The sequence below is a fragment of the Lepisosteus oculatus genome, chromosome 26 (genome assembly GCF_040954835.1).
Source record: "Lepisosteus oculatus isolate fLepOcu1 chromosome 26, fLepOcu1.hap2, whole genome shotgun sequence".
NCBI classification, from domain to species: Eukaryota; Metazoa; Chordata; class Actinopteri; order Semionotiformes; family Lepisosteidae; genus Lepisosteus; species Lepisosteus oculatus.
The window spans coordinates 7,822,312-7,835,526 of NC_090721.1; the positions used below are offsets into that span (position 1 = coordinate 7,822,312).

The 13,215-nt window shown below is 48.5% G+C and overlaps 1 protein-coding gene across 8 annotated transcripts in view; it reads right to left on the reverse strand.

Moving 5' to 3' along the window:
* acaca (acetyl-CoA carboxylase alpha) overlaps positions 1-13,215 on the reverse strand; it is an 82,236-nt gene that overhangs the window by 3,201 nt on the left and 65,820 nt on the right. For all 8 annotated transcript variants that reach the window (XM_069184353.1, XM_015367377.2, XM_015367374.2 and 5 more), the window contains 5 exons: positions 10,194-10,371; positions 9,651-9,763; positions 5,827-5,981; positions 3,727-3,897; positions 31-167 (listed from right to left, as the gene is read on the reverse strand). In XM_069184353.1, the coding sequence (XP_069040454.1) occupies positions 31-167; positions 3,727-3,897; positions 5,827-5,981; positions 9,651-9,763; positions 10,194-10,371 (754 nt within the window). The remainder of the gene's footprint in view (positions 1-30; positions 168-3,726; positions 3,898-5,826; positions 5,982-9,650; positions 9,764-10,193; positions 10,372-13,215) is intronic.

Here is a 13,215-nt window from a genome sequence, read left to right on the forward strand (position 1 = left end):
TGCGTGGGGTGGGGACGGCTGGCAGCTCACCTGCGGATCTGCTTGAGGATGTGGTCCCGGCGGATGTACTTGATGTTTTCGTCGATGATGGAGCGTGCCCCTTCCTCCTCCTTCAGCTGTCTCTCCAGCCACTCCACCACGTCCTCGTTGCTGTCCCACAGGTAGGCCTGGCCAGAGAGAGAGACGGTCAGTGTCACCTGCACCAGCTTGTAATGCAAACCCCACTGCCCCAGGAGTTGAGAGTAAGACTTTCAATGTCAGACCCCGCCATAGACGCAACACGTTACGGTTTCCTGGTGTTGTTAACTCATTTGTGAAAACAGTACCTGTGTAGCTTAATTTAATACTGTATCTGTCATGTCACACAGCTGTGCTGCAAATTAGTTATCAATGGCTTAATAAAAGTCTCTTTTATGGTGTTCTTAGATGGAAAACAGGAGTTAGCTGTACACCTTTCATCTAAGTCCTTTGTCTCCGCTTTGAGGGGACTGTTGGATTGATCATGTAGAACCAGCACAGGAGCTTTCTTAGAACACAAAGCAATTAATAGCAGGATGGGCATGAACACTACACTATTATGCAAAATCCTGAGCACATGCCTGATTTTTATTTCTACAATCCCACAATTCACCATTTACACCGTCATACAAATAACTTGCGTTAAAGAAGGTCTTTTTGGATACTGATCTGTCTCCACTGCACCTTTCTTTGAAAATTTCAGTTTTGTTTCACTGTCCCACACCGGGGAGGGGGGTATCTTTTATCTCCCTGTCCTTGGAGGGCTTGAGCAGGCTGACTGGAGCTGCCGGTACAAATGAAATCAATTTGAAAAGCGCTCTGGTAATTGGTTTCCAAACAGAATTCTTTCCTGAGCGTCTGGTACCTGCTTTCGTATTTTATTTTAACATTTTTAAAAAAATGTCTCCTTTACAGACAAGACAATAAAATAACCTTGTTCTAAATGTGCCAGTTCTTCCTTGCAATCAAGAGTGCAGCATGCATGGAGAGCTGAACCACACAACCAGAACACGCCAGCACACCCCTTCCCTCTGTTGCTCAAGCTGCTGAGCCCCTGCAGAACAAAGTTTCACCTTTCCCGAAAACTGAGCCCGCCAGCGTTGGCTGATTTTATGTATTGCGTCTGACAAACAGTCAGCTTCATTTGCATCCTTAGTCATTGACCTGACTGGCTTTAGAACTAACAGCAGACCTGTGACGGGCTCAGAGTGCAGGAGGTAAGCAAGGCTGGGCCTGATCAGTACTGGGATGGGGATCTCTCAGGAAATCCAGTTTGCTACTCAGAAAGGCACTGATGGACCACAGTTTCTGTGTATAATCTTTCATGTCATTACAGCCTTTAGAGTTACAGTCTGTGACCAAGATAGCTCATTAAGCATGGTGGCGCTTCAGCAAAATACCCATGTTCTGAGCAGTATCTACTTACGGGTCTTCCCAATGGAATAAACAGACATTATAATATGTTGGGAACATCAGCAATTTAGGCACAGGCCCCAGCAATGATTTCTACTAATGTGTCAACATTGTCTATTATTAATTATGGCTTAGTTTGTAGAATGAGAACATATACAGTGAGCTTTTCCTTTAGCAATCTGTAGCAGTCACACTGAACAGAAACCTGATCACAACAGCTCAAGGTCGTGGATACATGAAATGCTGTCGTCGCCGATCCATCACATTTACCCATCAGGTCATTGTCATCTGTTCCTTTCTACACATCCATAAAACAAAGCCTTCCCTTTTGCCCTACAAATCCCTGATCAGGATTAAATGTTACCTTAAAACAAAGTTAATATTGCAGTAGGTCTCCATACAATTGTGTTATTGAATAAAGAATGAAAAAGTGAAGAATAAAAAGCAGAAGAACGCTGCTTGAACATGTAGCTGTTTTTATGTTTCATTTCCAGGAGAGCATGCACCTTTGCTTAAGCACAAATATTTATATACACATGCATTCATACAGATGTGTATATATCATTCATATTTCACACTGTGTAATGTTCCTTCCTTTTTGCATACAAATTCTTCCTCTGTACTTACCCATGAACAGGTTAATATCTTAGCCATTAAAATAAAGGGACTAGGAAATAAATGTATAAATGAAAAGTCAACAAGTTTCACAACTACCAAATGCCCCACTGATGCCTTTTTGACAAAACTTGATAGCGAAATGCATATTCATGAAATAAGCAACTTCTGATCCCAAACAAAGTACAGCTCTGGCTTATGAAGATTGCAAGAACGTTAATGACTTCTTCGTTTTAAGCCTGCATAAGAAAGCCAGATTCCCCATGCTTGTAGTCCATGAGAATATTTAATACCGTTATTAATCATTTTTAATCCGTTTGCTTTTAATTAAGAAACAGCATGTTGCTGTCCTATCAGCGCGTGCCAGGGTGCAGATTAATTGTAGCTTAAGATAACTCGCCTTGATTGGTGTAATGTATTAGCTAACAAGACGCCGGCTTCTAAAGATACTTGTACACTACCTTGGGAACTTGGCATCACTCCAGGGCCTTTTTTTTCCTCTCTTTTCTATCGCGACTCCCTTTCGAAGCGGAGTCTCGAGTGTTAGGGACACTTCTATCATCTCTGCGTGCATTTGCACCTCTATTACTTCAGTGCCGTTTGCCGACTTGCCTGTGATGCACAGCTCCCCCAGCGAGAATCCCTTAAAAGTAAGGAGCTTTGCATGACAGCCATGCTGGAATCCACCGCACACCCCTCTCTGGGGATGACATGAGGCTGTTCTGCAGGCAGGACAGGGAGGGGGACAGCATGCCGCGGCGCACAGTAGGCACTCCAGGTGTGGGAAGTGTGGAGCGCTCATCCTTTTCGATTAAAAAAAAATGCAACTTCAGCCACATCCTCCACTGTGTGGCGCAGGCATGCTGGAAGGGAGGGGGTGGCACAGTGTTGCCAACAGTATTTAGTGGGCAGAGGTGTCACTGCCTGGCTCAGGGCTGCAGGGCTGTTAGCAGTAGCTGGTGCGAGCGCTGGCACAGAGAGGCGGCCTGAATACTAAGCACAGTACAGCCATCTGGGCTTGGCCTGGGCACAGCACATGCTCTCTGCTGGACAGTGTAGCAAAAATAGACTTGGAATTGCTTTCATAGATGGCTGCTTTTATAGGGAAATATTTTGTAGCTGTAAAGCTGCACAGCTAATTCTTTACGGACGCATTATCTTTTCCATTTACGACATGGCGAAGCACAACCCTACAGGGCCTGCATTAAATACTGTGTTTACAGCTACACGTGCCTGCCAGGAGTGCACTTTACCGTGCACAGCAGTGCGTCTCGCTGAAGCTGCCCTGGCTGAAGGAGCAGACGGGAGATCATTGCCCTCGATGCATAAGGAAGGACTGGTGGAAGGCAACTGTCTCTGATTGAGTCGCGCCTTTGGGCTTTAGGAGGAGGCACCTCCAGCAGGCACAAAGCCTGACAGGCCAGTCCAGCTTACAGCACCGCGTGTTTGCACCGGAACAGATGCCTCATTATGCGCTTCTGCCACAGGCTGTAAATAAAACGCAAACAAGGTGCCTGGCTCGCTCAAAATTCTTCCTCACCCCAAGATGGCAAACAAGCCTACAACAATCCAACAAGACGATGTCCAACACCAGGATTTGCACCTTTACAGAAGAGCTGCGGCAGTGTCGGAGACAGCAGGAAGGGGGCGTGTGCGGGGCAGGGGGTCGGGAGAGCTCACCTTGACGGCGCCCTCGGCCTCCACGAACCAGCGTCGCAGCATGGCCTGGATCTGGCCATCCGTCAGCTCGCTGTTGGCCGCCTGGATCTTCCTCTTCACCGTGTCCTCCAGCAGCAGGCGGCGCAGGCGCCAGTAGAAGAACTGGCGGGAGGTGCGCCACTCCAGGATGTCCTGAAACACACAGGAGCCACGAGGCACGTCAGAGTTCGATTTCCCCCTTGGCAATCATCCCGGCCATTACAGCCTTTGCTAGAAGGTGAGCTGCTTCAGCGGAGTGGGGTTAAACACAGCATGGAGCAGGCCCCTGTTCATTTCTAGCAGTTGTGCACTACAGCCATTAAGAATAACAGCCTGTTTGAAAGCCAGCTTCACAGTGTCACCGAGCCAGGGGGAGCACACCAGGTCTGGCTGCAGCGCTTCCCCATAGGATCGGCAATGAGTGGGGCTTCCTGTAGGAGTACGGCATTCCTGTCAGCTCCGTCGCAGACCAGAGTCCAGCGGAGGCAAACTGGGACGTGACACAGACGTGTCTCTGGACTCCCCAGGCGGACTTGCCTTCTCAGGCAGAGGGTCTCTGTGGCACGGAGCAGGCACCCCTCCGCACGTGCTCCAACTTGCTCTCCGTGCAGGGCCGGAAATTCATTTCCAATGTGATTAATGACACTCCCCTGCTGCTGTAGCGCCGGCGAATCCGGCGGGGAGGAAGGGAGCGTGGGTATTTACACACCGAGCTGGCTGTGACGGCTCCCCACAGCTCCCGCCCCTGGCGCTGCCAAGAGCAGGCCTGTGGAGAGAGGCTCCCAGCGGGCACAGACTCAAGGCAGCAGGCATACTGGAGCAGTCGTACCGCCACAGTGTACCACTCCAGCAGCCCCAATCTCACAGTGCTGCACATCTGTGCACTCTTACCACAGTGTAACACTACAGCAGCTCCAATCTCACAATGCTGCACACCTGTGCACTCTTCACCACAGTGTTACACTCCAGCAGCCCCAAACTCACAGTGCTGCACACCTGTGCACTCTTACCACAGTGTACCACTCCAGCAGCCCCAATCTCACAGTGCTGCACACCTGTGCACTCTTACCACAGTGTACCACTCCAGCAGCCAAAATCTCAGTGCTGCACACCTGTGCACTGTTCACCACAGTGTACCACTCCAGCAGCCAAAATCTCAGTGCTGCACACCTGTGCACTCTTACCACCACTGTGTAACACTACAGCAGCCCCAGTCGCACAGTGCTGCACACCTGTGCACTCTTACCACAGTGTAACACTACAGCAGCTCCAATCTCACACTCTAGCGCACTCTAACTCCTACAGCGAAGGTAACAATCAATATCTTTTCACCCCCTCCACAGCACAGAATTCCTGCCCCAGTTGCTCCGACACACCGACAGCTCTGTATGTTGCTGCAGCTCTCCCACAAACAAGCGTTTCTGAGTGCAGGGATTCCAAAACAGTTTTAAAGAATTTCTTGGTTGGCAAAAACACAGTTTCATTTTTTTCCAGCCCTCGACAACACTCGCTTTCCAGCCCACTGACTAGAAAGTTTTAATCAGAGAAACGATTTGAAGTTTGCAGCTCTTAATCTGTGGCGCCACTGTAGATACAAGTGGATTCATCTTTCTCCCAGGCACCCCAGGGCCCCGATCGTCTGTGCAGTCACAATAACGACAAATTCCCCATTCCTTCGGTGGGGTGGGAGTTATGAAAATGATTTCCTAACATTATCATCTCAAAATTGTCTAAAACGTTTCTTCCAAACCTTTTCCCCATATCCTTGGTAATGAGGAGTTTGATTGGATTTATTCCCTGGGGTTCACACCTTATTTGCTAAGGTGATGTAACAGTTTATCAAAAGATAATTAAAAGGCTTAAGTCTTTTTGGCTTCAGAAGTGCTGCACTGAATTCTCCAAGCGATAATGTGCTCTTTTCCTGTGCTGATGTAGGAGCCAGGAGCACAATTCCAAAAGAATGCTGTGGGCCCCGTTCCCCCGGAGACCGCTGATCCAGTGTTTCCAGGGAGACAGTATCTCGGCTCTCCGTGGTGTAGTGCCCCCCACACCCCCCTGCCCCTGCCTCCAACTGGGACTCACAGTGATGACGCCCTTCTCCTGCATGCGCCCTGGGGTGTCATGGAGGTCGGCGAACTGCACCGCCACCTGGTGGTAGATGGGGAGCAGGAACTCCTCTCGCTCCTTCAGCTTGGCCTCCAGCTCCTTGCGTTCCACCACACTGAGCTCCGGCGTGCCTGGGGGGGGAATCGAGACGCTCGTCAGCCACGCCATACCTATATACCTACACAAATGCCCCCAAGATCAGTTTGTATTCCCAACTGGGGCCTGGGATCCTGGAAACCCAGGAAACATACTTGCCCTCAGCCCAATCCCCCCATCGCCCTGCACCCTCAAAGACAGGCACATCGAATTCTCATTGTTGGAGATGGTATTTATGGTATTTGTAAGACTCTCTCACCCAGGACTGCAGCACTGTGCGATTGAATGTCTTACAGTTAAAACAGAATTGCAGTTCCTATTTCAACGTGACTTTCTTGACTGATTTATATGGGTGGAGTCCCCATGTGATGTGACAGGCGGATCACAGAGTAAAATCGCTGGTGTAAAGGCCTCTCCCTCTGTAAAGGGGATTTCGGGAGCTCTTGATCTAGACAAAAGCTTCTGTATAGTATTACCCTTCAGGCAGCACCCCCCACACTGGTTGTCCACCATGATGAAGGCCTTCCTATCCTTGCAGACCAATACAATTGCCACATCTAACACTCTGTATGGACAGCATGCTGCAATGAGCCCTAGTGAGACATGTACCTTCTGGATACATTACATCCAAATAGCCTGTACATGAGCACAAACATGGACACAGACAAGTTGACCCCAGACAGGGTCAGGCCCAGGCTGAGACGTGATGATGGCCCTCTGGGTGAGAGAAGTCCCCCCCCCCATCCCTTCTGCCAGCCTAGCCAGCGATTAAGGTGATATTAACAAATACATCAATGCCTATTTTCTACTCGATTTGAATCCTAGCCGCTGTAAAGATTTCTCGCCCCTTCGGGGTGGAGACCAGGAACAGCAAAAGAAAAGCCCCCGGTTTGTGTGGGTGGAGTGAGGAGGAGCCGATCGATTGTGGAACGGTCCAGAAAGCGGAGACAGATTTAAAGATCCATAGAGAGAGGCGGAACCACAGCACACAGGAACCGGCGGACAGGTGAAGACCTTCCCTGGGAGCTCCTTCATTCGCATGCATGTGTCTGCTGATCTAGAGCTGCACTTGGCTAAAATAAATAGCATTTGCATAATACCTCTCCCTCTCCTGGAAAAGTTTAATCTTGCATAAAATGAGAAAAAACAATCATAACATATTTTACACCGGTGTGAAATCACTTTGCACTTTTGTCAGTTCTGGATATTTTTTGCTCAACTTAAAAAAACAGTATCTTGTTTTGCAATAACAGGTGTGTTACTTCAAGAAGGTGGACAGTGCCTCAGTGTGTTTGCTAGGCTGCCCTGTAAGCATAAGAGTGTTATTTTTGCTTTTTGTGTGTTGTTGCAAGAGTGTGTATCTGTAGACCCTACTAATTTATTTGGCTGAGGATTTCATTCAAAATGATTTATACTCGCACCCATTTATACAGCTGGGTATTTTGTTGAAGCAATCTAAGTGAAGCACCTTGCTCAAGGGCACAACAGCAGTGATTCACCTGGGATTTGAACCCACAAACTTTCAATTACAATACCAGAAACATAACTAATGTACTGCTGTAAAATGCTGCCTTACTGTTGCACTAAATATGTGCTGTTGTGCAAAAAATGTGTAGCTGTGTGCCAATGTGCTGCTGTGAAACCTTATTTTGTTGTGTTGGACACCAGTGTGTGGGTGTGAGTCAGTGCGTTGTGTATCTGTGCAGCTGTGGGTCAGTGTGCAGCTGTGTCTATCAGACAGCCTGTTGAAGTGTATTATCAGGGCTCTGGCTGCTCTTGCTGTAATGCAGTGCTGGCTCTCTGCTCCCAGGCCTCCCTGCCCATCAGCTGTGAGATTGATCTCTGTCAAAACCAATCCGTCAGAGCCCCGCACAGGCCGCCTCGCCCCGCTGACAGCAGATGCCTATTTTCAGCCGCGAATAAAATCAATTGAAGGAGAATGAAAAGCATAATCAGCCGCTGATTGATCTGTGGTCTCTCAGATTGACACATTTCCCCGGGGGGAGGCTGGAAAGGGTTAACCGCTCAGAGCAGCCGGGAGCGCGGGTGAGATAATACAGCACAGAGCCACACACTGGCTGCGTGCACACACACACACACACACACACACACACACACACCGACTCGCCAGCACACTGCTCCTGATCACACCTGGACAGAAACATCACCTTCCTGTTCCATTCTCTCTACACAAACAACTAGCCCCATGGACATGATAAAGAAGTTCACTTTCTTCATTTAGTGCTTATTATTATAAATTGCTGCTTATTATTTTTACTGTTTCTGTTAGCCACAATCCCAATGGCAACAGGAGCAACAATACTGATGCCGCTGCAGTCAAGCAGTTCTGCAATGCAGGCGGTATGACTGTTGCTCAATACTGGAGACGCTTTGTTAATGAGAGATATACTGTAGACTAGAGTCCCAGACACTCAAACCCAGGGAGCCCAGTGTCCACGGCTGCTCCAGGCAGAGATGACAGCCTCACACACAGGGCTTGTAATCCTGGGGATTTTGTTCTTGAGAGGCCTAGTAAAACACAGTGCTGACGGTGGTGGCATGGTGTGTGTGTGTGTACTGGGGTGTCGGAGGGGTAGGTGCAGGCTCGGGTAGGGCCAAGGCGAGGAGAGGGTTAACCCAGCGAGAGCCCCAGTAATGAGTAAGCATTCAGTCTGCGGCACAAGATAAATGGAGCCGCACCACTTCTGCAGCAGTCAGCAGGAACCGAGCCCCGCGGCTTGTTTGTGGCAAATGGAGTGAGCAAAATATCAAAGGCCAGCGATCCAGAAGACGCCCGAGTTTGACAAATTTTAAATTACCCAGAAAGAGAAAGGGAGAGAGGATGGAAGGAGGGAGAGGAGGACAGAGAAAAGAGGGAAAAGGCGGCGGCTAAATTATGCAATCCGTGGTGTCGTCCACTGAACTGATGTTCGCTGGTTTTCGTCATCATCATCATCATTATTATATTGCTCTGGGATCGAGATTGACTTTGGGAAAAAAACATGGAGGAAAAAGGCTTGGCTTTTTTTCACGGTCAATTATCATCTCTCCCTGGCATGAGAGTGGGGTTCACCAGGTGAACTCCTGCTTTCCTGTCTGTTTGGTAGTGCCTCTTGAGACATGCTTTTTTATTGTGATTCCTGATGTTTCTTGATGTCTTTTAAAAGTAAAAGTCTCATTTTTTTGGTGGTGGTGTGTGTGAAAGGAAAATGGGCAGGAATTGTAATAAATGCGCTACACTGCCTGTAGCCCACAATCTACCCTGTGATGAGGTCTTACTGACAGCAGGTTTGGAAATGACAAATTTTACAGACAATTTCTTTCTCAGTGTCTGCTGTTTTTAATCGTCTGCTTAACCCCTTTAGTGCTTCAGCATCAATATATGGGACAAGAATGGCTGGTTACAATCTTGGGAGCTCGCAGAGCTGGAATCAGGAAGCAACAGAGAGCAGTGTAACTGAGATGCCTCCTTAGCAGGTTTTAGGGAGACTGTAAGCTGAAGAGATCAGCTTTGAAACCGAGAGGAGATCCTAAATGTGTGGAACGGCCAGCCTACAGAGATATACTTGGGAGGAGAGAGGCAGAGAGAAGAAAAGAATTTGAGAGGGGTTGTGAAAGGCCACTGGGGAGTTAAGTGTTGCGGGATAGATAAGGTGGTGAATTGGAACCAGACTGGTGTTGTCTGTTACGGGCCCATCACTCACCCAGCCTCTCAGCCAAGCTCATGTAGATTGGGTCCACTCGTCTCATGGTCTTCACCAGGTCCTTCTTCCGAAATTTAATCTCTACCGTGCCCTCTGGCTCCAACACCCCACCACTATAGTGAAGAGAGGAGAGAAGGGAGGCCCGGCAGGTTAATCCAAAGAATTACATCCCAAGTTATGGACTGCAGGCTCCAAGACCCCCTACACCCCACTGCTCTATCTGGATGGATTCCAGCTGCAATTACAGTGACCCACACTGTCAGAGGGTTTATTGATTTCATCTGTCCCTGCCTTACTGTCTGATGACTATAATTGATCTGACCTGTTGTCTGTGGATGCAACCGCTGTCAGCATGGGCAGCTGTAATTGACCGCACTGCTGCAATTCCTTCTACAAAGCGTACTCCCAATCTGTTTTTTCAAGATCTAAAACAAGATTCCTGAAATAACTACAAGCTTTCTATCACGAAATCAGGGGAACATTCAATGCATTATAGACTAGGTAGCAAAAGTTCCAATCTAATGTTCCAAGAGGGTTTCTTACCGGCTGTCCTTGTCGGCATACATCTCCATGTGCCTTGGGTTGATGGTGGGGTCGATAACTACCCAGGAGCCACCCCTCAGCTCTGCCTGGGGCGGGATGTAGACCAGTACGGGCTGACGGTACTCCCGCAGGCCATCCACAATGTAGGCCCCAAACTTCAGCACCTGGTCGTACATATCTGTGAAGAGAGGAGCAGAGACCGTCTGACTGGAACGTGATTGGACTGTGTTTGAGCTGGACTTAAACTGAGTCTAAAAGTGGTCTGGATCTAGAGCGGAGCAAGACTGGATTTGACTGAAGCTCACACTGGGCTGCACCACTTCTGCACTTCACCAGATTGGAGTCACCATCAACAAAGCCCCACTGACAACCGACACAACCAACAAAGAAAACTTTTCAATTTCTGTGTTCCAAGCAGGAAGAGCATTGCACCACTCCCTAGTCACTGTTTGTCCTATTGCTTAGTGAGATCTCCTCTCCTCTGTTCAATCAGGAAGTGCTGTGAGAGCACGGAATAAGCTACCCAGCCCTGTGTTTGAATCTGATACTCTGCCTTCTTTTAAAATAGGCTTTAAAATATGGCTCAATGAGGCCCTTGGATCATCTAACTAGTACTAAACAGGCTAGATGGGCCAAGAGGCCTTCTCTCATTTTTAACCTTTATTATGTTCTCAATTTCTTAAGCAAGCCAGGATTTCCAAAACGTGATGTCTGCATCTGTATACCGTATGTGAGATTCTGCCCTCCATCCCACTCCTTGGTGCTTTATTGGTCCACATTACTCCTTTTTCTCTTCATACATGCAGAGCAGGCTTGCTCCTTTTCCAGAGACTGTAGTTTATTGTTGTTTGGTTTCCTCCCATGAAACACACTCCCTTTGCAGCAGTTCAGTCCTTCCCACACACCTGTGGAGCTGTGGCACCAGCACCCTGCTGCAGTTCTTACAGAAAGGCATGAATATCAAATTCAACCTGAAGGTAGTTTTTTTTACCCGCAATGTTGAAAACCTTCACAGGTCTCACAGTTTCCCTCCTGCATCCACGTCGCTTTTAATTTTCTGACACGGCCGAGGAATAAGCATGCTGTGCCAATCTGTTGGCAGATCTGCTCAATGCAGATATTTGTTAGATAGTTTGATGAGCTAATGAATAATACTAAACACACTGGCAAGGAGTCTTGCACTGCGAAGCTTTCATCTTTCCCTGGCTGACCGTGGTTTGGCTAACATCGCCGAGATTGAGAGAGGTGCGTCAGCGGCAATTTAGGAACATTTCGCTTCTCCAGGTGGAGCAGGGGCTGGGTTGGTTCTCTCAGAGGGGAAAGAGGTGCCCACTCATACCCACAGCATCAAAGTAATCCATCGACCGAAGGAGTCTTCCATTCTGGTTTTCCGTTTTGCGTTTTTGGCAAGCATTTAAGAGTGGGTTCGGAAGAAAAGAAATCAGTAAACTTCAATGGCAGGCACGCGCGGCTACACCATACACACCGACGCTGCCAAGAGGCCACGGCTCTCGGTTTTGTATTCCCAGCGGTGCGCTGTGCCAGGCAGGGACCCCGGTGTTAATTTCCACTGAATTTCACGCATGAGGTCCCGGCAGCGTGGGTCACTGCCGGTTCACCGAAATAAACCACCTCCAAAATGACTCTTCCATCCCAATATTCCCAGACTTTTCTAATTTAATTTTGCATTATGCTGAATAACCTTGCAGTAAGATTGAAAAACGTGCTGGGAGATGCACGCTAGACCGACACTGCTCCCTTCATACTCTGCGATTTTTTCCTTTCTTTTTTTACTGCTTAAATTAGACCGCCTAGGTCGGCTAGTAAAGAGTTTTCTTTTACTAATGTCAATTTTCAGCCTAGCAAGAGCTGCCTCTAATCTTTTCCTACTCATTACACACAATTTCCAAGTCGTTTGGCCGACACAGCGATTGGCTCCTCACAGTGTGTGCACTGAGGGGTGCTATAATTGTTTATTTTTTATTTATTTACCCTGCTCCCCCTCCCCCCCCGACCACCTTCCGCCTGCATTTTCTGTGAATAATCAAAGTAGCGTTAAAGCAAAGTGAATCGGCTTCCTGCTCCCCTTTTGAAGCGCGCGACTTCTGGCCTTGCTGTTCTGCGTGTGCCTGGGACAGCCAGAGCCTCCCTGCTCTGAAGCTGACAGGGCTGAGAGCACCCAGCACGTCCGCGGTGTCACATTTCGTGACGGACAGACCCTATGGCTCGTGCGTCTTTGATCAGCTCAGGTACATGATGGCCATGGCTCACAGGAAGTCCATAGCTGCCTCTCCTGTAATCTGTGCAGCACACAGCATCTTTTGTTTTTATTCGCTGAGCTAATGGCTAACTCATTCTCCACGCCCATGATGGGGAAAGAGGTTCTGCACAGCTGTGTGGGGACTTTAAGACGCGCAGACCATGCTTGACTAGCCTTTGCTTTTTTCCTCCCTGTTTTGAAAAGCGTGACGCTGAGAAATTAGCTGCACTTGTGGCCCTCTTCGTTTTTCAGCTCTGTAAAGGCGCTGGGTTGTACAAGGAGAAGTCAAAAGGAATGTCCAGAGACGCCCACCACCACCAACCTCACCCACCACCTTGTTGCTGGGCCAGCTGTGCTGTCTCCTGCCCAGCCCCATTGGAGCATGGCCAGCTCTTATTGGAGTGCATGCTTCAACACCTAAGGTGGTGTGCTGCTACAGTCTCTGAGCCCCAGCAGCTCAGGTTATCTACAGTTATTACTGGGGCACTGTACAGCGTAACACTGTGGCAGCTGCTGTGGGACACCGATGAGTGAGGAGAGAGGTGACCACCCCTCCCCCATGACACAAACCATGCTCTAAAATACAAGCACACATCTGGCTGCAATAGGGGTACAACTGTGCAAGGGAACAGGCTGACATACAAAGTGCATGTATGTCAGCCTGCATGCAAGGATGTACTGTTACATCCTTGCAATGAGCACAGGCTCAATCTTTGCATGCTGTGAAACACCAGTACCTAAATGTATTAGTGGGATTAACAG